The sequence below is a fragment of the Amphiura filiformis genome, chromosome 10 (genome assembly GCF_039555335.1).
Source record: "Amphiura filiformis chromosome 10, Afil_fr2py, whole genome shotgun sequence".
In the NCBI taxonomy this organism is placed as follows: Eukaryota; Metazoa; Echinodermata; class Ophiuroidea; order Amphilepidida; family Amphiuridae; genus Amphiura; species Amphiura filiformis.
This window is the reverse complement of record NC_092637.1, coordinates 16329783-16357558: the sequence shown is the minus strand read 5'-3', so window position 1 is coordinate 16357558 and position 27776 is coordinate 16329783. Positions and strand designations below refer to the sequence as shown.

The 27776-nt window shown below is 36.8% G+C and overlaps 1 protein-coding gene across 1 annotated transcript; it reads right to left on the bottom strand.

The window, feature by feature from the left end:
* Positions 1–407: 407 nt before the first annotated feature.
* On the bottom strand, positions 408–27502 carry LOC140162560 (peroxisomal sarcosine oxidase-like). The gene is made up of 8 exons (XM_072185816.1): positions 27285–27502; positions 24534–24682; positions 23740–23953; positions 22357–22539; positions 5719–5862; positions 4346–4510; positions 1108–1183; positions 408–599 (listed from the first exon to the last, which is right to left on the bottom strand). The coding sequence occupies exons 1-8, from the start codon at positions 27378–27380 to the stop codon at positions 466–468; spliced, it is 1161 nt and encodes a 386-aa protein (XP_072041917.1). The 5' UTR covers positions 27381–27502; the 3' UTR covers positions 408–465.
* Between the last annotated feature and the right edge of the window lie 274 nt (positions 27503–27776).

The window sequence follows — 27776 nt, the reverse complement described above, 5'->3', positions numbered from 1 at the left end:
AAAGGTCGTGAAAACATTTTAAAAACGTTATTGTAAATATTTTGAGCAAACATTTTTTGCAAAATATTTTTTCAACCCCAAAATAACATTCTGTTCAGAATGATTTGTATCAAGTTTTCAAAAAATGTTTTTGGAATGTTATTAAAACTTTTTTATACCCTTTATATAACCCGACATTTAGATGTTTTCTGTAAAACATTTGTTTTTGCTGTGCGGTAAATTACCAACAAAATGTTATTTAATGTTATGAAAACGTTTTATACCATGAATGTACCCTTTATATAACCCGACATTTAAACGTTTTCTGACAACCTTTTATAACCTTTTGCGAATTATGTCGAAAACGTTTTGTGTTTGCTGGGTATGCCTAAGTTGGGATATGTATAAATATACAAATACCGTATGCCAACACATCAGATTTGACATGATCGTATAATGGCTTTAATTTATTCTGTCGTTTCAGTCCTATAATTTAGAAACAGTTGTTGATCTTGAATATCGTTTCATGCTGACTGGAGTGATATCGTAACTCAGTGGTCGACCTGTTGCCATCTCAAAAAGAATTTTTCCAAATACTGGCGCCAGCTTGAACCCGTGACCTGTAAAATGAAAAACACAATAGGTTTGTCATATAGGCATAGGCTAGCATTGTCTATGTGTGGAGAGCAGGCGGAGGGGTAGCATGGGGTGTGTGTGGTGTGTGGTTAGGGGGTATACACTGTTAAAAATATTTCCGTAAATTTACGGAATTTTCTGGCAGCAAAATTTCCAGAATATTTCTTTTGTTTCCGTTAAATAACATTTTTATTGTTAAAAGTTGGTATAAAAATTGACAAGTCATCGTCAAGTCGTCAACTCACCAAGTATGTTGGTAGTAACAATAAAAGAATTGGTACAAAGGTTGACAAGTCATCAACTTTTCCACTCATCAAGTCGGTAAAGTTGTAACCTTTTTCAATCACAATGTTATTGTAACGTAAACATTCATCACCGGGTGCTTTTTCAACTCTGTTCAGGTTCGTGTTGTGTGGTGTGTGTGTGGGGGGGGGGGGGGGGGTGCGTAGGGGTGCTTTTGTGCTGGGGTTAGGGGTGTATAGCTGCACATACCTGACATTCCTACAGCAAATATCAAATTGGGATACAACGGGTGTCTGTCGATAACTGGGTCACCGTCAGGTGTGCTCTGAAATTCAGAAAACGACAACAACACAATGTTTTGAAATAAATAATTTTATATCAATTTTCTAACAGTGCGCCAATATCAGTTATCTCAGTATAGATAGCTACTTCATCAATACTGATATCAGCAGTAGATAGCTACTTCATCAATACTGATATCAGCCGTATAGATAACTACTTCGTCAATACTTGATACTGATGTCAGCAATAAATTATATACTTCTTCATCAATCAATATCAGTATCAATATTAGACGTAAAATGGGGTAACTTTGGGCACTTTTCAGAGTTTTTAAACCACTGCTTCCAAACAAAACCAATTTTATTTCTAATTAACTCTTTTTGTGACATCAGGGTTCCTTCTACACCTTGAAGTTGAAAAAGATTTTTAATAATTTTGTAAGGGTGCCCTAGGGGTTAAAAATGACCTGACCAAAGTTACCCCGCCTTTGGGGCAACTTTGGTTACAGTATTACATTCCATGAAGGAAAAAAAAATATAAAAAATTGATCTTCGCTGAATATGGGCAAGTTGTTGTTTTTGTGACATTTGACACCTTGCAAAATTAATCAAACACACATCCTTGCTCACAAATATCGATTTTATTTTGTCTGAAAAAATGTAAAAAATGCTGATTTTTGGTCAAAAATCCCGCTTTTTTCGTAAATTTCAAGGAAATTACACATGAGCGACTATTATTTCTTCCAAACATATTTCTTAACATGTTGACATGTTAAGAAATATGACTAAAAACAATATTGCTGTACGAAAATATGACCATTTAAAAAAAAAAATTTGACCGACCAAAGTTACCCCGCTGACCGAAGTTACCCCATTTTACGGTATACATCAAGATCAGCAGTATAGACAGCTACTTCATCACCACCAAGATCATTAGTAGATGGCTACTTCATTAACACCAAGATCAGCAGTAGATGACTACTTCATTAACACCAAGATCAGCAGTAGATAGATACTTCATCAATACCAATATCAGCAGTAGATAGCTATTCATCAATACCAATATCAGCAGTACATAGGTACTTCATCACCACCAAGATCAGCAGTAGGTAGCTAATTCATCAATACCAATATCAGCAGTAGATAGCTATTTCATCAATACCAATATCAGCAGTAGATAGCTTCTTTATCAATACCAATATCAGCAGTAGATACTAGATAGCTACTTCATCAACACCAAGATCAGCAGTAGATAGATATTTCATCAACACCAAGATCAGCAGTAGGTTGCTAATTCATTAACACCAAGATCAGCAGTAGGTGGCTACTTCAATAACACCAAGATCAGCAGTAGGTAGCTACTTCATCAATCATCAATACAAATATCTGCAGTAGATAGCTACTTCATAACCACCAAGATCAGCAGTATAGCTACTTCATCAATACCAATATCAGCAGTAGATAGGTACTTCATCACCACCAAGATCAGCAGTAGGTAGCTAATTCATCAATACCAATATCAGCAGTAGATAGCTATTTCATCAATACCAATATCAGCAGTAGATAGCTTCTTTATCAATACCAATATCAGCAGTAGATACTAGATAGCTACTTCATCACCACCAAGATCAGCAGTAGATAGATATTTCATCAACACCAAGAGCAGCAGTAGGTTGCTAATTCATTAACACCAAGATCAGCAGTAGGTGGCTACTTCAATAACACCAAGATCAGCAGTAGGTAGCTACTTCATCAATACCAATATCAGCAGTAGATAGCTACTTCATCAATACAAATATCTGCAGTAGATAGCTACTTCATAACAGCAGTATAGCTACTTCATCAATACCAATATCAGCAGTAGATAGCTACTTCATCAACACCAAGATCAGCAGTAGATACATACTTCATCAACACCAAGATCAGCAGTAGATAGCTACTTCACCAACATCGATGCATCAGTAGAGAGCTCGTTTATCAACGCCATGATTAGTAGTAGATACGAGCAGTACGTAAAAAAGCAAAGAAGATAATAGGCCTACCTTATCCGTAAAAACAAAAGAGTCGGACATTAGGCCTATGTGTGGGCTGTTAAAAAGCAATAAACACATATATTGGGCCACAAAAAGCAAGAATAGAGATAGTGGGCCCGTAAAACGCAAAGAAAAGAGATCAGGAAACAGTCGGGAAATGTATGGTGTGGTGTGACAAAAATGTGACGTTGTAAAAGACGGTTTTCGTAATTTCGTTGGTGGTACGCGAGGCTTCTATGCGTTTTGACGCCTATTTAGTGTCTCACATTTCTCATTAGAGAATGAATTTGGAGAAACCCTGCTAATTACAAACACTCGCTGAGCAGCAAGACCTTCCCTCTAAGCTTTTAATCCGATAAGCTGATTATCTATTTGTTTTCATGAATTGAATACCTGAGTGGAAGAAGGGCCCAACTCCAATTTTTTTACCAAAATGAGTTAGACCCAGCATTTTATTGCCAGCAGACTGTTCTTCCTTATGTGTGAAAGATGAGCCAAAATCCACTCTCTAAATAGTCTTCCATGTACACTTAATCATGGTTTTCATGGAAGAAAGGCCCAACTCCATGGAGTTGGGCCCTTCTTCTAAATATAGGGTTAAAGAGGAATTTTGTTCATCCATGAAATCTGCTTTTCACTACTATAAACTTTCTTCCTAACATATTACATGAGTTCTACTTGTGCAATTAATGGTGATTACCTAATTTCTGTAGCTATTTATAACACGGAACTGGCACTTTCAGTATATTAGTGGAAGAAGGGCCCAACTCCAGCTCGTATTAAGACCTGTACCGTTACCATGGAAACATGATATATAATTTTGAATGTATGTAATATTGTATGTTCATGTATTAAAGGTCCCCTGAAGATGAAAACATTCTGTCTATAAAACTTTTCCAAATATTAAGTTTTTTCTTAATATCTCAAAAACAGTTCTGATGGAGTTGGGCCCTTCTTCCACTCAGGTATTCAATTGGAAAACATTCTTTGATGTATTACTGAGCTCAATCATCTGAAATTACTGGAGCGTGAGCCACCCAGGCTGGTGGCTCAGCATAGTATTTTATTAACAGAAGGTTTTCTCCAAATTCGTTTCCTAATGTCAGCACGCTTTAATGACATCAATTTGACGACAGAAAAGCCTCATAATAACTGTAGAAAGTGAGAACTCACCGTGAACATACACGTTTCAAGAATAGCAGGTTGTTCTCCATGTAAACCAGGGAAATGCTCTCTGATATACTGTCTCATTGTATCGATATCTCGTTGTTTTCCTATCCTGACGTAATCACGGTGGTCCGGACTATCCACGTCTTTGCCAGTATGCAGATAACAAACCTATTACGTAATTAATTATTGAAATAATTAAAACGATAGTCTTAATCAAGTACTTCAGAAAATAATCTTTAACGAATTATAGATAATCGTTTACCGGAATTATAGTCCTACCGTAAAACCTCGTCTACAAGCATAATATAGTGTTTTGATGAAACCTGAATTAATACGATACATGCGTAAATATCCAATGTATAATTAAGTTGCCTTTTAAATTTTCAGCAATTTTGATGATATTTGTCTGAAAAATTCCTATCTCTAGTCTTAGCATTGTAGCACATCTACTGATCACTTGGTGGTATTGGTATGGCGGCGCCCATGGGTCACGTGGGCATTAAATTTAGTGCCTTTTATTTTATTTATTTTATTCCCTATGGTAACTGCTAACCGGCTGAGTAAACTTTTGTAGTAAACTTTTAACTCAACAACGTTAACTCAGTCTTACATAGTTACTCAACGTTATATTTGGGTAAAAATCGTAACATTAATCAGTGTTTTTGCAGTGTAATACTTCAACTCCAAATTGCAGTGTAATACTTCAACTCCAAATTGAGTGTAGAAATTTACACCGTTGTCCCAAGTCCATCAAACAACAAATGTACATAGCTCTTGTTCGTCCTCATTTAGAATTTGCCTGCGCTGTATGGCATCCATATAGGCCTACAACATTTGATATCCAAAAAATAGAAATGGTGCAGCGCAGAGCGGCTAGGTTCGTGGTTAATAACTATAAAAGAACCGAAGGTACCGTAACTAGCATTCTAAATGAGTTAAATTGGCCCACACTACAAGAACGCCGAAAAAATATCCGTCTTGCAACTATGTATAAAATCCAATCAGAAGATATAGCAATTCCAATTCCTGATTATATTCACAGGCAAACCGTCACAAGCACCAGACAATATCATCCTCTGAAGTTCCGGTCCATGAAAGTATCATCAAATGTGTACAAATACAGTTTCTTTCCAAATACCATATCAGAATGGAATAACCTACCATCATCTGCTCTAGAGTCTTGTAGTATTCAACACTTCAAAACTGCACTATGTAATAATGTAATGTAACTTAATGTTTGATCTGTATTCTCTAAAAGTATTTGTGTTTTCGTCGTAGGCCATTTTTCTTCTCAATTAGATGTCGCTTTTGCGATTTTATTGAGTATTTGTTTTAGATTAGATTTAGATTTAGAGTGCCTGTCCTCGAGGGCCTACCTTCATCAATCCCGGATAATCTGTACTTGGCAGTGCATACATGCCCGCTCCATATTTTCTGGTACTCAAATCCAGTAAACACGGGTACGATGCATAGGTTCCCGGTATCTTTTCCTTCCAGTAGCAAACATTTACACGTTGTGGCTGAAAATAGGAAAATAGAGAAGGACATAATCCCTAAATATGTTTTCAAGTATTTGTTTTTAATGATTAGCTCGATTTACTCTACAGCTTTAATTGGCTATCGCACATGCAGAATATAGAGTAATTACTCTAACTTACTTTCATATTTTTAAAAGTTAGGTTGGCCTGCGATGGATAATTGGGTAAGTGAACCATGAGGAACCAGTAGGCCTACTTCGGAGGGTTGATAAGTAGGCCTACACCGTTCCGTGTACAGAGATCCATATGTACATCTCATGTAGAGTAACTTGCCGTCACCCGTAATTTGCGAAACTTAATGAGACGATTCTGACATAATTATATCAATCCTGGGGGTAAGGGGGCGTGTCACTCACCTTGTGGCAAAATAACCCATTTCCTTTTGTTCACTTCAACCACTTTTTGACAATTTGGACCGAATCCCAGTGGCGTGCGCAAGGGGGGGGCAGGGGGCATTGCCAACTTTTGTTGGTCATTCGGGGAATTAGGGGGAAAAAGTTAAAAACGTCAAAATGTGCTCCTAATCAGACTCCATTCGGGGGAACTGAACAACCTGGCGCCTCCCCCACTTTCAATGTGCTGCGTATACCACGGCGAGTCCCCCTCCCCTCCCCCACATGTCAAGACGGATTATGGGTTATGACATATAATTTCAAACAAGCGGCTATGAGAGACGTTGGGATGTTAAAATGGTAAATAAAAATAAAAATCCCGTTAAAAGGGATGTACAGGCACATAAATTAACTGTTAATTGTGCGAGATAGCCTATAGGCATACAGTTTGGGTAAACACTAGCTCGTATACCCAGTGGGCACACGGGTCAGTTTCTGACGTTGTATCGACGTTGTATCAACGTCCGATTTCGACGTTGAAATAAGGTTGAAATCACGTTGTATTTGCAAATGGGCATCAACCTTGATACAACGTTGTATCGACGTTGTATCAACGTCGAAATTCAACCTGATTTCAACCTGATTTCAACCCGATTTCAACCTGATTATATCCCGATTTTAACCCGATTTTGTAAATTATAATTCAAATATAGGGCCTAATTACTAAATAACAGTAATAAATTGATACTTACCCGTGTCGAGTTTCACAATCGGCCGGCTGGTGTATTATATCATGATTATAGGCCTGGTATCGCCCTGGGGAATTGCCACGGGTATATCGCCCGCATCGTAGTCGGTGCAGAATGCGCAGTTGTCACTCATACGCGGGAGCCAGCGGCAGGAGGCAACCCGGTGTGGAGTTGGTAGGTCGTGCGCAGCGGTCATGCGTTGTTGTCGGTGCCGAGGGCCCCGTACAGTAGGCACCCATACGCGGCAGGCAACTGGGTGTGGAGTGCCGTGTGCAGCGGTCACATTTTTGACCAAAAATCACATTTTTGACCAAAAATCTAATTTTTGGCCAAAAATCTGATCTTTGACCAAAAATCTAATTCACAATTTTGACCAAAAATCTCATTTTTGACCAAAACTCTCATTTTTGACCAAAAATCTCTCATCTTTTTGACCAAAAATCTCATTTTGACCAAAAATCTCATTTTTGACCAAAAATCTCATTTTTGACCAAAAATCTCATTTTGACCAAAAATCTCATTTTGACCAAAAATCTCACTTTGATCAAAAATCTTATTTTGACCAAAAATCTAATTTTGACCAAAAATCTACTTTTTGACCAAAAATCTCATTTTTGACCAAAAATCACATTTTTGACGAAAATTCACAATTTTGACCAAAAATCTCATTTTGACCAAAAATCTACTTTTTGACCAAAAATTTACATTTTGACCAAAAATCTCATTTTGACCAAAACTCTCTCATTTTTGACCAAAAATCTCATTTTTGACCAAAAATCTCATTTTGATTGACCAAAAATTCACATTTTGTCCAAAAATCAAATTTTAGACCAATTTGTTTTTTCAAGATGGCCACCACTGAGTAAACCTGCAACCTTGTGCTAATTTCTCACCTTTTCATATCAGTTTACCGCAATAAGCCTCAATTTGATGATTGGACCTACTTTTAACCTTAACCAAATTTATCAGCTCACATAGGCTCTAATTAAAGCACTGATGAATTGAGGGTGCAAAATACACGATACCCAGTTAAATTGCACTACAGCAATTTAATTATTTTCAGAAATAAATCTGTAATGACTTCCACATAGATGTAGGCCACCTTTTAAATCTTTCAGACCGTTTCCGGCGCACCAAATCTGTATTCGCTTCAACAAACACATCTTAAAAACCAAACATTACATTTAATAACTTTTATTTTGTAGCCAAGATGTAAGGGTATAATCATCCCAGCAAACACAAAAACGTTTTAAAAACGTTTTAGATAAGTTATATTTTGGCTTTTGGCTTAGGTAAAAACGTATACATTAAAATGTCGGGTTATATAAAGGTCATGAAAACGTTTTAAAACGTTTTGTATAAAAACACACTACAACAATATTTTAACAATGTTTTCAAAATGCTATTGTAAACTATCAATGCAAACATTTTTGCCAAATATTTTGTCAACACTTAAATAACTAATTAATGTTAAAATATTTGCATCCAGCAAACACAGAAATGTTCTTAAAATGTTTTTTTAATCGTTTTAATAACATTTAAATGTCGGGTTATATAAATGTCATGAAAACGGTTTTAAAACGTTATTGCAAATATTTTAGGCAAACATTTTTCGCAAAATATTTTTTCAACCCCAAAATAACATTCTGTTCAGAATGTTTTGTATCAAGATTTTCAAAAATGTTTTTGGAATGTTATTAAAACGTTTTTATACCCTTTATATAACCCGACATTTAAACGTTTCTGTAATACATTTTGTGTTTGCTGGGCAGAAAATTATCAAAAAATGTTTTTTAATGTTATGAAAACGTTTTATACCCTTAATATAACCTTTATATAACCCGACATTTAAACGTTTTCTGACAACCTTTTATAACCTTTTGCGAATGATCTCGAAAACATTTTGTGTTTGCTGGGATGTTTAATTTCAATTGCCTGACACGTAAGATAGAGAGGTGACGATGGAGGTAGAACTTTTTGAATGAACCTCGTATTTAATGTTAATAAGGGGTTTCCCTGGCTTGCGCATTTGGAATATCCATTCAATATTAACTTGAAGAAAACGCGTAAAAATCTTCTTTTCACGTTACAACTTACTTAAAACTTCTGATACCATGCAAGGTATCTTTAAAATATGGTTTCTAAGTCTTGACTTTTGATACGCTAACTAAACTGGAAATTGTTGACAGATTATACAACTAAATACTTTTATTTTTCTCATGGAAGAACTTCACACTAACTTTCTTAGACTGATGATCAGATCATACAGAGAATGTGATCAATAGTTTTGGAACTGTTCTGCGCTTGCACTCCACCCTTCAACACATGTTCAAAGGATCCTTGTCGTGCTCAGTTTTAGCTGAAGGAGATAAGCATCGAAAACGTCAACCCTATCAGTAGGCTTATTTCGCATTGATGATGTCATCACTACCAATATCAAGAAAAGCTAGACCAGAATCTGTATTGCTTGCTTAGTTGTTCACCTTCTTTCTTTGTATGTTAAGACACATATCAAGGCAATAACAGCTGTTATCATTAAGCTGATGGGTTGGCGCCTAGATTTGAAGCTGGTCCGTTTCACAATTCCTGGAATTTGAGGCGGGAGTACATTCCATCTGCGGGATATAGATGGAATGAAGGACCCTTTGACCCTTCATGACTAACAAGGTTAGAACTTAAACTGATGAGTAGTAGGCCTACGTGGCACTAACTGCTCTACGATGGACCCAAAGGCAGAATTTGCAGGAAGAAGGAGGGTTGATCTAGGAGTTGCTCCATGCCATTCTTTTAAACTAATGGCTCTCTCAAGTGACCAGTTCATCCGAAATCTTTGGCTGCATCTAACCATTCTGATGTTAAGTCAATTTTCTTGATGCTTTATACATTGTACATTGTCATGGACTATAGTCTGTCTATTGCATGGCCAATCTTCACTGATCTTATTTTGATTCCTTTATCATGTGGCGCAACGACACGTCAGCTGTAACGACAAAAATAACAATTTAGGGATTATCATTTAAAATAAAAACACAACTATTTCCATAATTTACACAGAAACATTATATTTGGCATAGATATGCAGTAGGATTAAATATGCGTAATGTATATCAAAAAATCAAAAAACTGTTAAAATAGTTAAGCAAACGTAGACTCCCCTACCGGTAACGTAAATGTCTAAATATAAAATCATTTAATACACGACCTAGCACATCATGCACATGCACATGACATGAACATGACTAGGACGTAGTCTAGGGCCTAGGGTTCACCTATCTATGCTCCCAGCAGTACCAAGCAAGACCAAGGATTCTCGAGTACTAATATACTTTTACTGTACGATATGACTAGGGCTAGGGGCCTAGCATGCCTAGTTTGTTAATTACATTTACATTGCCCCAGCAAATATTCCAAACTGACCGAGTCTTCTATAAAGTAGGCCTACAAGTCAAGGCACTGTCATGACTGTATCGTGTCTGTCTAATGGTGCATTCATCGTATATACAGCATGCAGCAGGCATGTTGCTCGAAAAACACTAGCAACGAATTTGCTCACGGATACCCCCGCATTGCGTTAGAGAATATGCTCGAACAACATGAACAACAGGCATGACTACTATAGGGGCGTCTTCAACACAAATCGCCCTATGACCTCTTCCTCCCCCCTCCCCCTGCCCCTCCCCCCTGAAATGGTGGCGCGAAGCGTCATGGACAAGGTCGCTGAACAAGTTATAACTTGTTTGTTAATATAATTCTTTTGTTTTAAGTAAAGGTGTCCCCCAAAACACCTGGGATCGTGTCAAAGAAGAGTGAATTGAAGAAAAGTCAGGGTTTTCAACTGCCCGCAAGTTTTGCATCTGATAATATAATTCTTTTGTTTTAAGTAGAGATGTCCTCCAAAACACCTGGGATTATGTCAAAGAAGTTGAAATTAAGATAAATTGAATATAATTCTTTTATTTAAGAAAACTGTTTAAAATATTAGTAGAGATGTCCTCCAAAACACCTGTGCTTATGTCAAAGAAGAATTAAAATAAAGGAAGAATTGAACAAAGAGGAATGGTAAGATCTAAAACTCGAACACCCCTGGGTTTATGGCATTGTCTCAAAGAAGTTTTGAATTAAAGAAAAGTCAAGGTTTGCAATTAATCGTTTGTTAATATAATTGTTAGATCAACTTGACCGCTCACTATTTGATACCCTTTTAGAGTGAATGATTTTGAATTGGAAGTCAATAATGACTTTTACAGCTTATATAGGTCAATATAAGCGTGATCTTGCTCTACAAGAATATTACTTGCATTCCGTCAAATAGCTTGATTGAATCAACTAGAAAACTTGTAATCCTCATGGAAAAATGGCAGCCGTATTTGCTTAAAAGGGTAAGTATTTTGAATGAATATATTTTACAATTATGCTTAAGAAACCTTTATAAGAAACTTTACATCTGAAATCATTATTCACCTCAAATTGTTGACACCTGGGATCGTGTCAAATAAGAGCGAAGTTGAAGAAAAGTCAAGGTTTCCAATTACCTGTTTGGTATTATGATTCTTTTTAAAGAGAGTTAACTGTTTAAACAAATATTATATTAGAAATATCCTCGAAGACATGGGTTTATGGGATTGTGTCATAGACGTTTTGAATTGGAATAAAGGGAAGATTGGAACAAAGAGTTTTTTAAATGATGCAATATCTAAAATTAGATTTAAAATGCCCTACCAGCAGTATGTGATCTTTGGTCGTGGGGAAAATGGAGCCCTCATTGGTGACGTTTGGCCAATAGAAGCAGCGCCAATAAAGATTTTATGATGGTAAACAATGAATTCCTTTATAAGAAAAGAAAATAGTGTCTGACATCAATGTCATTTTGAAAATAGATCTGATTCAACATGGTACGTATTTCAGGAAATGGAAATGTTGTACTTATTATCAATCGTGAAAGCACTGTTAGTTTTTCTGATAAAGATGATGGAATGGAAAGAATAATTGTTACTGATAATGTTACAGAACTTCATACAGTGGTTGATAAAATGGATGAAACAAAATCAAAGCGGAAAACAATAACTACGGGTCGCATAGATGGAGTCTCCAAGCAGAAAAACAGAAGTAATGGAAGGGACAATAGTGAAAGAAAATCGAAGTGGAAAACAGTATCTAGCGGTTGTATAGCAGGAGTGTCAAAACAGACAAACAACAACACTGAATTGCAAATTACTAAGGATATCAAGGCTCGTATAGTGGAATTATTGAACCAAATAGCCAACAATGGAAAGTGGAAAGAAATGTAAACACAAATAACACCTTCTAGTAGATTGTGATATATAGCGGGATTTTTAATCAGATACTTTCACTTGCAATTTTCATCTTGAAGCAGTAAAGAGAAGAGATCTTGAATAACTTTAATATGACCATGGTATAGTACTTCCATGTAAGGGGTTGAACGCAACTTTCGACCATTGCACTCCAAGATTTGCAACAGCTGATAGCATAGGCCTCTACTCCCGCTTCTACTTAATATCATGCTTATATACTGAAAATATCAACCAGGCCTTCAGTACACTTGTGAAGGAACGTTCAGTGTGTTGGCTGTCAGACTGATCATCCATCTCAGCCGCATATATAGCTCCTGAAGAGAATATATTAGCTCCCATTCTGTTTGAACTTGCAAAAGAACGTGTTGATGAATTTGATCTTCGACTACTACTTATTAAATCAGCAAATAACCTATTCATGGACTGTCGTGTCATCCACTTTCAACATTTTTTTGTAAGAATTAGAAACATAATCAAGAATGAAGCAATTTGGAAGAAAGCAGCAAGGTTTCTGTACATGTTGTGATGGTATTATTGACAGCTCGGCTGAAACTTCTTGTCTTGGAGGAGAGGATCAATTCTTGAAAGACTATCGTGACTATGAAGAAGAAAATGTACATATCAGCCGAGCGGATTATGTAAACAATGTACAAAGCAGAGTCATTTTTGACTATATCGAACTTTATCTTGCTGAAGAGAGACTTGACAGCAAACTGTTGAACTGTGATGAAATGATGCATATAGCAAATATGATTCGCCTCATCCGAAAACATGATGACTATAGAATATTGCTAGATTGGCCACTTGGACAGGCTAAAATAGCAGACAAATTTAAAACTTTGTGTGAAAATGCATTGTATGCGAATGGAAATCTTCAAAATCTATGTTTTAGAGCACTCACACTGTATATCTTTACCATGGACCTGTGCCGAAATAGGCTCAAAGACAATGATTTGAAACAGGCACTCTTAACAATTACAAAAGATGCTATTGAACAATATGACATTGATTGGACAGTTATATTGGAGAGACGCTTGATGAAATGGGACATTGTAAAATTCATATGCACAAGCGTCATTATGTTTGGATTTGCTCTTTTCATAAAATATCTGGTAAATTAACCCTAATTAGAAAACAATTAATTTTTAATGAATTGAAAATATGAATACATGTATTTGGATTTTCTTGTTAAATAAAGAGAGAAACTACATCATTGACTGACACAACAATGTGTTACTACTTTGCGTTCTTTGTTGCGTAAAATGCGTTACGCCGCCGAAATAGTGCGTCCAAAAGCGTTACGCTGCGTTGATATTGCGTCAAAATGCGTTACGCCGCGTCGATAGTGCGTCAAATGCATTACGCCGCGTCGATAGTGCGTCAAATGCGTTACGCCGCGTCGATAGTGCGCCCAAAAGCGCTGGTTCTATAAGGGCCATAAAAAAGACCATAGAAATGTCCTCGAAGACACATGGGATCGTATCAATTAAGTTTGAATTGAATAAAGTCAAGGTTTTTAATTATGGATAAAGTTGAGCGCTCACTAATTACTACTGTGTGAATGATTATGAATTGAAGTCAATTGAACCCACCCTTGAGACTCGACACGCACGAAACAAAGTACTATACGACTCGCAAGTTTGTTTTTCGATTATATTTTATTTTGTCTGACCAGGCACCATACTCGTATGCGTATTTAATGAACAGGGTATCTCCTTAGTTTATTCTACTTTATTCAGTACATACACGTTTATAAGTTTATACTATTACCGAGAAACAGAATCAAATCATGATCAAATAAACTGGTTTATTATTACCTTATTACCTACAACAACAACAAAATATCTAATACCTGTTGGACAGATATAACATATACAGTATTGTTAGTGTAAATTCGTGTATTTAGTACACTATCATTGGGTAAAATTATGAACAGGTCAATATTTAATTGTAATAATAAAGAGATAATTAATTATTTTATTATTTTTGACGATAATAAAGTATACCTGGTAGATGTGTGTATTTGAAAAATTTATATTTTATTCTGTATTACCAAGTAATTTGTTTATACACTGTGTTTAAATATCGACTAAGTTATGCAAGTATGAAAGTTTAAGAAGTCTAAAAGTATAAAGTCTCTATGTATTTGAACTATTCGTCGCTGTCGGCGCTCGAGTCTTCCATGTTTTCCTCCTCATCTTCGTCGTACAGGAATAGACCATCGAATTTGACTTGATATTTAGCCACCACTCTTTTTATAGCTTTGTTAATATCCACGCCTTTGTCCATTTTGTCTTCAAGCTCTTCCGTGATTTCCTGATACAGGTCATCGTCCTTCAAATGCTGAAAACTCCATAAAAATGTTAGAAAGTGGTCAAAAAAGACACGTTTAACAGCCCACACGGTCTTCGTGTATGCTCTCTATTTAGCTTGCTCTTGGTTCAATCCCTCGGCAATGTACTTTGCATATTTTTCAGCTCTCATCTCTTCAGTGCCTTCCATAGCTTGTGCGTACCATTCTTGATATGTAGCGTTGTCTTCCAGTTCATCGCTTGTCTCTTCATCCGATGACTCCTCCTCAGATTCAGAAGCTTCTACCACTGAATCGTCAGATTCTGTGTTGTCATTTACTTGTGTACCATCCGAGTCCATATCATCTACTTCTGAATCACATTCCTCCTGTTCAGACTCTCTTTCATGTACAGTTTTCTCATGTCGTCTAAGATCATATTTGCGAGTGAACCCTCTATCACACAAGGAACACCGGTAAGGTTTAGCATCAAGAACATCCATGTTACCCCTTTGAAGGATTGTGTACAAATGGCAAGAAGATAGACTGTTCCCATAAAATAACTCATGATTAAAGTCCATTTGACGCACTATCGACGCGGCGTAACGCATTTTGGGCGCACTATCGACGCGGCGTAACGCATTTGACGCACTACCGACGCGGCGTAACGCATTTGACGCACTATCGACGCGACGTAACGCATTTTGACGCAATATCAACGCAGCGTAACGCTTTTGGACGCACTATTTCGGCGGCGTAACGCATTTTACGCAACAAAGAACGCAAAGTAGTAACACATTGTTGAGTCAGTCAATGATGTAGTTTCTCTCTTTATTTAACAAGAAAATCCAAATACATGTATTCATATTTTCAATTCATTAAAAATTAATTGTTTTCTAATTAGGGTTAATTTACCAGATATTTTATGAAAAGAGCAAATCCAAACATAATGACGCTTGTGCATATGAATTTTACAATGTCCCATTTCATCAAGCGTCTCTCCAATATAACTGTCCAATCAATGTCATATTGTTCAATAGCATCTTTTGTAATTGTTAAGAGTGCCTGTTTCAAATCATTGTCTTTGAGCCTATTTCGGCACAGGTCCATGGTAAAGATATACAGTGTGAGTGCTCTAAAACATAGATTTTGAAGATTTCCATTCGCATACAATGCATTTTCACACAAAGTTTTAAATTTGTCTGCTATTTTAGCCTGTCCAAGTGGCCAATCTAGCAATATTCTATAGTCATCATGTTTTCGGATGAGGCGAATCATATTTGCTATATGCATCATTTCATCACAGTTCAACAGTTTGCTGTCAAGTCTCTCTTCAGCAAGATAAAGTTCGATATAGTCAAAAATGACTCTGCTTTGTACATTGTTTACATAATCCGCTCGGCTGATATGTACATTTTCTTCTTCATAGTCACGATAGTCTTTCAAGAATTGATCCTCTCCTCCAAGACAAGAAGTTTCAGCCGAGCTGTCAATAATACCATCACAACATGTACAGAAACCTTGCTGCTTTCTTCCAAATTGCTTCATTCTTGATTATGTTTCTAATTCTTACAAAAAAATGTTGAAAGTGGATGACACGACAGTCCATGAATAGGTTATTTCAAGTGCTGATTTAATAAGTAGTAGTCGAAGATCAAATTCATCAACACGTTCTTTTGCAAGTTCAAACAGAATGGGAGCTAATATATTCTCTTCAGGAGCTATATATGCGGCTGAGATGGATGATCAGTCTGACAGCCAACACACTGAACGTTCCTTCACAAGTGTACTGAAGGCCTGGTTGATATTTTCAGTATATAAGCATGATATTAAGTAGAAGCGGGAGTAGAGGCCTATGCTATCAGCTGTTGCAAATCTTGGAGTGCAATGGTCGAAAGTTGCGTTCAACCCCTTACATGGAAGTACTATACCATGGTCATATTAAAGTTATTCAAGATCTCTCTTCTCTTTACTGCTTCAAGATGAAAATTGCAAGTGAAAGTATCTGATTAAAATCCCGCTATATATCACAATCTACTAGAAGGTGTTATTTGTGTTTACATTTCTTTCCACTTTCCATTGTTGGCTATTTGGTTCAATAATTCCACTATACGAGCCTTGATATCCTTAGTAATTTGCAATTCAGTGTTGTTGTTTGTCTGTTTTGACACTCCTGCTATACAACCGCTAGATACTGTTTTCCACTTCGATTTTCTTTCACTATTGTCCCTTCCATTACTTCTGTTTTTCTGCTTGGAGACTCCATCTATGCGACCCGTAGTTATTGTTTTCCGCTTTGATTTTGTTTCATCCATTTTATCAACCACTGTATGAAGTTCTGTAACATTATCAGTAACAATTATTCTTTCCATTCCATCATCTTTATCAGAAAAACTAACAGTGCTTTCACGATTGATAATAAGTACAACATTTCCATTTCCTGAAATACGTACCATGTTGAATCAGATCTATTTTCAAAATGACATTGATGTCAGACACTATTTTCTTTTCTTATAAAGGAATTCATTGTTTACCATCATAAAATCTTTATTGGCGCTGCTTCTATTGGCCAAACGTCACCAATGAGGGCTCCATTTTCCCACGACCAAAGATCACATACTGCTGGTAGGGCATTTTAAATCTAATTTTAGATATAAAAAAAAAAAAAAAACTCTTTGTTCCAATCTTCCTTTATTCCAATTCAAAACGTCTATGACACAATCCCATAAACCCATGTCTTCGAGGATATTTCTAATATAATATTTGTTTAAACAGTTAACTCTCTTTAAAAAGAATCATAATACCAAACAGGTAATTGGAAACCTTGACTTTTCTTCAACTTCGCTCTTATTTGACACGATCCCAGGTGTCAACAATTTCAGGTGAATAATGATTTCAGATGTAAAGTTTCTTATAAAGGTTTCTTAAGCATAATTGTAAAATATATTCATTCAAAATACTTACCCTTTTAAGCAAATACGGCTGCCATTTTTCCATGAGGATTACAAGTTTTCTAGTTGATTCAATCAAGCTATTTGACGGAATGCAAGTAATATTCTTGTAGAGCAAGATCACGCTTATATTGACCTATATAAGCTGTAAAAGTCATTATTGACTTCCAATTCAAAATCATTCACTCTAAAAGGGTATCAAATAGTGAGCGGTCAAGTTGATCTAACAATTATATTAACAAACGATTAATTGCAAACCTTGACTTTTCTTTAATTCAAAACTTCTTTGAGACAATGCCATAAACCCAGGGGTGTTCGAGTTTTAGATCTTACCATTCCTCTTTGTTCAATTCTTCCTTTATTTTAATTCTTCTTTGACATAAGCACAGGTGTTTTGGAGGACATCTCTACTAATATTTTAAACAGTTTTCTTAAATAAAAGAATTATATTCAATTTATCTTAATTTCAACTTCTTTGACATAATCCCAGGTGTTTTGGAGGACATCTCTACTTAAAACAAAAGAATTATATTATCAGATGCAAAACTTGCGGGCAGTTGAAAACCCTGACTTTTCTTCAATTCACTCTTCTTTGACACGATCCCAGGTGTTTTGGGGGACACCTTTACTTAAAACAAAAGAATTATATTAACAAACAAGTTATAACTTGTTCAGCGACCTTGTCCATGACGCTTCGCGCCACCATTTCAGGGGGGAGGGGCAGGGGGAGGGGGAGGAAGAGGTCATAGGGCGATTTGTGTTGAAGACGCCCCTATAGTAGTGGCATGTATCTTAACTGCTTAGTAAGCTTAACTATTTTAACATATCCTGATGATACAAAATGGAAAACAAGTTGAAATATACATGCTGCAATATGTCCAAAATTCAAGTAGACTTTTAAAGAAAATTTAAATGTTTACTAACCTGTTTTATTTGCAAATTTAGGCCTCAAGTTCATGTACGTCACTCGTACGTGTGTAACTCCATTTACTTTTCAGCTGTACATTGGGCAATCAAGCCAGTTAAGCGAATGCCCTGGTGCCGTGTGTCATTACCGCTCATGCACTGATCAACCACACGATAAAAAGTTCGGGAAGCACCGTAAGAAAACTTGGCAAGTGGTGGCAAGAAAGTTTCGCACCACGTACGTCGAAGTTCACTTTTCAAAGGGCGAACTGTTGTTACGAAAATCAAAACGACTGGTAAACATTTCTACTAAATGACCTCAAAAGGTCAAATCTTCTCATTTCGTCTGTGAAAAATAAAATGACGAAATTGCAACAGTGACAGTCACCCTTACGAGTGAAAATACAGCTTATTTAGCCAGTATCAACATGGTGTCCTCGGTTTGAATATTTTCCTAACATATTGGACTAACTCCACAGCTATATGGTTTTTCACAATATAACAGTAATGGAAAAAAACTGAAATTGTTCGTCATTTTCGGCACAAAAATTTTGGAAAAAATGACGTCACGGACATAAACAACAATCTCCTAATTAGCATATGGCCGCCATTCCGCCAGCTAGCTCGTCCTGTGATTGGTCCTTTAGTTATCTAGTTATTATTCTATATCGATGTGGGCAATATCCCATAGTGTTGGGCGAAAGCGATACGTACTTGCAAACACCTGCGCACGCACGTGCGTACCCGAAATAACTTTTGAACGGAGGTGCATATCCATAAACACTTGCACATGTGCATGCGTACCCATAAACACTTTCGCACACGCTTGCGTACTTGCAAACACTTGCGAACGTGCATGCGTACGCATAAACACTTGCGAACGGGTGTGTACATGCAAACACTTGCGCACACGTGTACGTACTTTCAAATACTTGCGAACGTGTTTGGGTACTCGCAAACACTTGCGAATGGGCATGCGCACATGCAAATAACCTGCGCACGCACGCGAGTACTCATAAACACTTGCGAACGCACATGCAAACACGAAAACACTTGCGAACACTTGCGAACTCGCATGCCAAATGCGTGCCCATAAACACTTGCGAACGTACGTTTGTAGGCCTACTTGCAAGTACTTGTGTACGCACGTGCGTACCCGCAATAACTCGCGAACGCATGTGCGTACCCATAACACTTGAGCATGTGCATGCGTACCCATAAACCGCAATATCATATAACCACTTGAGATTGCGCATGCGTACTTGCAAACACTTGTGCACGCGCGTGCGTACTTGCAAACACTTGCAAACGTGTGTGCATACCGGTAATGTTCGCAAGCGTACGCATGAAAACTTCCAAACGTGAGTGCGTACTCGCAAACATTTGCGAACCCGCGTGCGTACTCACCAACACTTGCGAACGCGTGTGTGTAGGGCCTACCGGCAATGTGCGCGAGCGTACGCACCCACCTACAATAGCTTGCCAAACGTGCGTGTATAGGCCTAATAACACTTGCCGTCCCATGAAAAAATTTGAGAGAGTGCGTTCCCCCTCCCCTGCTTTCGCCGACTATGATCGATAACATAGAGGCCTATCATGCGGCCGGCTCCAGCCAGGGGCTAGGGGCCCGACTACATGACCGCTGCGTACGGCCCACTCACTCCACACCCGGTTGCCTCCCGCGTATGGATGCCGACCTCTGCACCTCTGACGTCGGCTACGCCGGCGGCGATACCCGGGACATTACCCCGGGGCGATATCACGTGTTAGTAAAATGGTTAAAAGAATATGCGAAATAACAATAGGCCTATTAGGGACCGTTCAAATCAAAACACTTGTTCGGGGTCTGATGCAAAAAAAAAAAATTACCAGTTCTCAAATAGTTCAGGGTCCCCTTTTTGACATAAAAATTATGGGTCAATCCCATCGAAAATCATGTAAACTCAATTTTCACAGGAAAATTGTTAGTTTTTTTTTTTCAAGGCCCCCCCCCCCTAGAAGGGTCAAAACTTTTAAGCCCCCCCCTTTTTTTTTTTTGCATCCCCCAACAAGTGTTTGTCGCACCAGCTTCCACCAAGTTGTAGGAATTCCCATATCAACATCAGCCCGCCAATTGAGCGGCGACGGGGCCGTATAGCATACCCCGTACCACCCGGTGTTTTCGCGTAAGTCATTACATGCTTGTTGGAGGTAGTGAACGCCGCGGCGGGCCACTTTTGTAAGAAGAGAAACGGAAGTAGGGCCTACGGTATAAATCGGGAGATCATGCGGCATGGATATAATTACTTTAATCATGTTAATATACTAAGCATAGGCCTATTTCGTCCTAATAATATCTTATGTATTAAAAGGCCATTAAGTTGTGCGTTGAAACATTGGTTGAAATCAGGTTGAAATTTCAACGTTGTATCAACGTTGAAGTTCAACCTGATTTCAACCTTCTTAATTTTTTGCATTGAAAGTTGGTTGAAATCAGGTTGAAATTTCAACGTTGTATCGACGTTGAAATTTCAACCTGATTTCAACCAATCTCTAGGTTGAAATCAGGTTGAAATCTGGTTAGGTTAGATTTCGACGTTGTATCAACGTTGATACAACGTCGAAATCCTAACCTGTGCCCACTGGGATAGGCCTATAATGGTAGCCAACTGTGGAGCATGAACTCGATATGGGGCTAGTCCAGTTGAAATCCATACAACCCCTATGGAAAACATTACCTTAATCTCACACACAGGGAGTAGAGATTTCAAATGGAGTCGCCCATTCAGGTGACCCCATTGGAAATCCACATTCCCTATGTGGAAGCTTAAGGCCAGTGTAATGGGAGAGAACATGGACCTTTTCGAGCATCAATATTTCTGAATTGCATGTCAAAAGTATATAAAACTATACATTTTTTGGAAAGGAAATGAGTCAAGGAATCCCATGGTGACGTCAGATATGTTAAAAATCTCGAGTTTTGAAAAAATCACAAAATTCACTTTTTACCCCAATTTTTTTGTGACAACTTAGTAAAAAAAATTCAGTTAGCTTTTCATAAAGAAGAGACATGAATTTAGGTGAAGTTTTTTTATTTTTTTGAAATTCGTCTCTTTTTTTCGAAATATTAAAAAAAAACATGTAAAAAAAAAGCAATTTTGTCACTCTATTAAGCTAAAAATTGCACGGAATGGTGTATATTTTTGTTTAAAACAAATATTTTGAAAAAATGAGAAAACCTTCCCTAGGCTTTGATGTACTCTAAACGATAGTGCAAAACGTCCTTATATTTTAAAACGGTAAAACTTTCACGCTTGTAAAAGCTGTATCTGGTGCATGGTCTAAATATGCATCTGGTGCATGGTCTAAAATGCATCTTTCTGGGCACCCCTGAAAAACAGTGCTTGCACTGATGGGGTTTCCCCAGGCAAAATAAGAACTAATAAAATAAAAATAAAATAAAATAAATTTGCACCAATAAATCTATAATGTCTGCTTTCAGTGCGCCAAAATTCAAAATAGTTAAAAAATCTTTGACTGCAATTTTTTGTTTTGTTTACACCACATTTGCTGGCATGAACAACAAACCGAATGAGCCTAGACTGCGTTGGACATACGCCCAGAGTTGCGCCGCGTCACGCTAAGCGAATCGCGCGCGTAATCAAAATATTTCGCATTCGCGCATTTCTGACTCATTATTTCCCGCCAATTTACTAAGCTGTCTTGAGCCATGTGACTTTTTAGAGTTGAAAAGAGTGAAACAAATCAAGCAAAAATACGAGTAAATATTAGCAAGTTGTATTTTATCAGTTTCAAGTGAAAGAATACATCTTAGTGTTGATAAATATCAAGAAATCTCAAATTCGGGCGTGAACGAATGTGTCTTCCATTACTCTGGCCTTAAGGCCATGTTTTCCATAGGGGGTGTGTCTGTGTTAACTGGAATAGCACATTTACCTGTAGAGGCAGATGGATCTCCAGAGGTTTCAACAGTTGAGATGCCCATGGTCCCGGTGTCAATACCACACTCTTGGCAAGATATCTCCCTTTGTTGGTTACAATGGTGTGACGTCTACCTGGTAGTATTTGAAGCACCTTCTCACCATCTTGTAATGTCCCACCAAACTTAACAAATTGATTCTGCAATTGAAAATGTAATCAATTATATCGATATGTTTCGTAATTTTGGGGTTTTAAGGCTGACAAAGCCTTAAGGGATCCAAAATGAGCGTTTATTACGTTTCGACAGTATTTTTTGTGGGACATGAGAGCACCTCAGACCTATCGAATTGCATTCTGAATACGAAGCATGTCTTTCTGATATCAAATAATTTTCATTTTTTAAAAATCACAATATAATACAAATTTTATGACAAATTATAAAAATTTGATATTTTTCAAATTTTTGATATATAACAGTCCTCGAAGTAAATTATATAAATCTAATGATATATTCTTAAAGTGTATGTAGCAGGGAGGAAATGCCGACGGTCAATTGAAAATTTTGACCTTTCATATTGAAGATATGGATTTTTTTCCCAAAAGACCTAATTTTTTTTGGTGTTTTGGGAAAAAAATCCATATCTTCAATACGAAAGGTCAAAATTTTCAATTGATCGTCGGCTTTTCATCCCACCTACATACACTTTAAGTGTAAATCATCAGATTTATAAAGTTTACTTCAAGTACTGTTAAATATCAAAAATATCAATTTTAATGATTTGCCATAAAATGTGTATTAAATTGCGAATTTCAAAAATCAAAATTATTTGATATCAGAATGACATTCTTCGTATTCAGAATGCAATTCGATATGTCTGATGTGCTCTAATGTCCCAAAATAAATACTGTCCAAACGTTCATACCCCAGCCCTTAAGGGGGGGGCGGCAAGAAAATAGGGGGATGCACCCTTTCCCCCTAGTGCCGCCACTGGTTAATATGCGAATTAATATGGAATTTATACCTTTTCCGGGTGCAAATCAATTTGTATATGATGCCTAGTTCTTACTCTGAAGTTGTTGATCTTGCCGAGTTAGTATCCCAACATACAAACACAAAAGTTCCAAGCCTTTATCATACGCGATTTACAGCTTAAAATGTGTAAAAAAAATTTTAACAAAAATTGCCGACCGACCTACCCTAATTTTTACATGTTACGCCAAACATTTTTAGGCCTTATACACCACCGGCAAACACACCCCTACATCCACGCACGACCACCAGACAAACGTCTTCATTCGTTGTCTTCGTCTTCTTCCGGTCTGTTTAAGTTTCTATATTGAAATATCTAGGCCCTATCCTATAAAATCATTTATTTGGAAAAAAAGTCATTACTTTACCTGATAACTTTGTAGGCATTTATTAGCCATAAGCACACCGCCATCTAATTCTAACATTCCTTTATAGTGGTCCTCGAATCGAACCCCGGGGAACTCCTGATTAATTTCCTTTCCTGAATATAATCTATATGGTTTATTGATACTTTTCAAACATTTCAAATGATTGTTGTAGTCTTCATATGGCGGTTCTTCGAGTTGAAATACACCAGTTTTACTGCAAAAGCAAAGGGTCGATACTGTTAAATTGGGGTGAATTCGTCCGCCCGCCCGACATTATGATATTAACACGTTTAGTTGCATGGCCCTAAAATATTCGGTCATTTTTAAAGTGAAAATTTAATATTTAATCTAAAACGAAAGGTTTGACTTAAAACCCTTTTGTTCTCTTTATGGAAACCTCATTCATAATTGTTCCCATGAACAAGGGTTCTTTTTAAAACAATTTCACGTTTTACAAAATTATAGCGTAGAGAAACCCCCCTCAATGAACCGCGTATAACTAAACCGTTTGGGGGAGGGACCAAGAATCCTCATGATAATTATTATTAATATTAGGCCTAAATGAATGCCACAAAAGTTCATGACTATATAGCCTATATTCTGTAAAGAGCTGTAAAGGTTTGGTAAAGTAGAAAATGGTTCTTGACCTTAAAAGAACATTATTTAGAGATTACAAAACTAGTTTTGCTTCCTAGATCGTTTTAGAATCAGGGGCTTTATAAAAAGGGTTCTATATGTTTAGCAGGTTAACCTTTATTTCTTAGAGTTTGTCATTAGCAGCAAATTGTACACACCTGTATAGGGTAGTATTGGCTTCTTCCTCCAACTGCTTCCACATAGGATATGCTTCTAGCATCATGTCGGAGAAATGCTTCTGTCCGTAAGAATATCGCGTGATACGAGTCTGGCCATGGGAACTACCTCGGTTATGAGGTAATGGGAACTATATATAAAAAAAAATTATAAAAAAATATTTAAAAAAAAACCGGCAAAAATAACTAGATATTTAAAAATAATGTCAACGCTTGTTCAGCATGTTCAGGGCATTCGTTAAAGTTGCTTACATGCGCATATAAAGTAATGTATTTTTAAAAGTACACTTAAAATAAAAACAATATCTAAAATAATAAAGATGGTCATAAACTGTGTTCTTAAACATAAGCTGTTTACCAGTATGAACACGATTGAAACAAAAGGGTATTTCGTGATCCACAGCATCACCCCCACCCACTTTTCTGAAAAGGTTGAGATTTGTATATACCACTGGAAACCTCTGGCTACATAATGTGTGTGTACAATACAAAAAATTCCTTAAGGGCTGGGGTATGAACATTTGGACAGTATTTATTTTGGGACATTAGAGCACATCAGACATATCGAATTGCATTCTGAATACGAAGAATGTCATTCTGATATCAAATAATTTTGATTTTTTGAAATTCGCAATGTAATACACATTTTATGGCAAATCATTAAAAATTGATATTTTGATATTTAACAGTACTCGAAGTAAACTTTATAAATCTGATGATTTATACTTAACGTGTATGTAGGTGGGATGAAATGCCGACGATCAATTGAAAATTTTGACCTTTCGTAATGAAGATATGGATTTTTCTTCCCAAAACACCAAAAAAAATTAGGTCTTTTTGGGAAAAAATCTATATCTTCAATATGAAAGGTCAAAATTTTCAATTGACCGTCGGCTTTTCCTCCCCTGCTACATACACTTTAAGAATATATCATTAGATTTATATAATTTACTTCGAGGACTGTTATATATCAAAAATTTGAAAAATATCAAATTTGTATGATTTGTCATAAAATTTGTATTATATTGTGATTTTCAAAAATGAAAATTATTTGATATCAGAAAGACATGCTTCGTATTCAGAATGCAATTCGATAGGTCTGAGGTGCTCTCATGTCCCACAAAAATACTGTCGAAACGCAATAAACGCTCATTTTAGATCCCTTAAATTCGTTCAGCAAAAATATAATGAAAGTTGAATTACGTTCTGGTACACCGGAACAAAATAATTACAACACATAATCATGCATATAACTCGCACACAAAATCGGAATCAACTGAAATTTTTGAAATAAGATTTTTTCGTGCATATCTGCTGAAAAATGAAAATCAGTGAAATATTTGTATAGGCCCTATACAACTTTGCATGGTCCATGTTCATAATAATTATAGCACTTTTTCATGGTATAGTAAAGAACAGCAATGAGAGTGAAATAAAAAAATGTGAAAATACCAGCTGCAGCGTTTGTTCCGTGATAATTGCATTCTCATTATGCAGGTAGGTGTGTTTGAATCATTTGTGCATATCGTAATCAATTGTGTTCTAGCAAAACAGCATGACAAAAATAGCAATTCATGTTGAATCTGAACTACATGTAGGCCTATATATATACACTGAACTGCAATGGCTAAACATTATCTAACCATGTAGCCTATAAATGTATTATTTAAACACGGTTACAAAGTGAAGGCAAGAACGTGTTAATGCTAAAACACTGTTTTGCAGTGTAATTTAGCCATTAACGTTGAGGGGCGGGGGGGGGGGGGCTTAGGGACCGTTCACAAACACTTGTAAGGGGGGCCTGATGCAAAAAAAATTCATCGCGAAAATTTTCAGGGCCCCCCCTTTACAGATCTCAAAAATTTCAGGGCCCCCCTTTTTGACATGAAAATTATGGGTCAACCCCATAGAAAAGCATATAAACTCAATCTTTCCAGGAAAATTTGTGGTCATTTTTTCAGGACCCCCCCCTTAGGAGGGTCAAAAATTTCAGGCCCCCCTTTTGCATCAGGCCCCCCCTTACAAGTGTTTGTGAACGGTCCCTTATGTCTGAAGAATACCATAATTATAAGGCAAAAAAACCGACCGACCCTAATCTGGAAAATCTGAAAAAAAATCCAAACTATTTTTTGCTTTTACTGTATAAAAGAATACCGACCCTTTAGGCCTAATTGTGGAAATTCAACGAAAAAGTTTTTTTCTTCAAATTTTTTGTCATTTTCTTCACACTTCTAAACTGTTTTAAAAACATGAAATGAAGTTGTATACAGTAGCGAAATATCAAAATTCACACCTATTTGGGCTATTTTGTTTTAGGCAAACATGTTTTGGCTATGACCTTTAAAAAAAATTGAAAAAAAAATCCGACCGACCAACCGTATAGGCCTACCCTTTGGCAGCGGGGATCTATGGACAATCAAACAACTTTTTCTGGCCTAAAATTATGTAAAATAGTCTTCTGATTGACAAACAACGAATTCTGCTATAAATTAGGGCCAAAGGGTAGGCCTATAGGCCTACATGTGCAAATATAGGCCTACAAATATGCCGATCGGAAAAATCGGGTTGAAAAAAATTAACCATAACATCGTACAATGCATAATACATAGAACATGACACGCATAACATAATGTACACAAGCATTAGCTGCAACAGCGATTTGGTTACCATAAGGCTTGATTTAATACATGACATATAATGTAGGCCTATGTGTGTGTGATGGTATTTAGTTACCTGTTCCAAGAGCAGTGTTGAGTAGCCATTCTTCGCTAATTGATAGGCAGATGAACATCCTTCAATTCCTGCGCCTACTACAATACAATCATACATTTTTTCAACCGCCGGGAAAAAGTCTGGGTCCACACCGCGGGGTCACAGTCCACAGTGATCAAAAAATTATGTAACTTGGATCATACAATTTATCAACAACTGTGCGGAAACGGCACTCTACTTATTCATGTTATTTACTGACTAGTACAGTGACCCGTAGTTGAATGAATGTAATTAATTATCCGAGAGATAACAAACGTACCTGCAACATGTTGTGCATACAGGGTGTAACAAGTTTATACAATTGCATTTTGACTTCTCAGGAAAAAAAAAATAACAGAGTTATGGCACAAATGTTATATGCATTACAATCAGTAATATCTTGGCTAACGTTTAGTTGGTTTCTTTACTATAAATGAAGTCATGAAACTTCTTTCAAATTATCTTCAATAAAGT

Coding starts and splice junctions, on each gene's coding strand:
- LOC140162560 (XM_072185816.1), bottom strand. CDS start 27,380: ATGTATGATTGTATTGTAGTAGGCGCAGGAATTGAAGGATGTTCATCT. Junction 4,511..5,718: donor ATTATCCGGGATTGATGAAG/GTAGGCCCTCGA, acceptor ATTACGTAATAG/GTTTGTTATCTGCATACTGG. Junction 600..1,107: donor ATTTGCTGTAGGAATGTCAG/GTATGTGCAGCT, acceptor TTCATTTTACAG/GTCACGGGTTCAAGCTGGCG.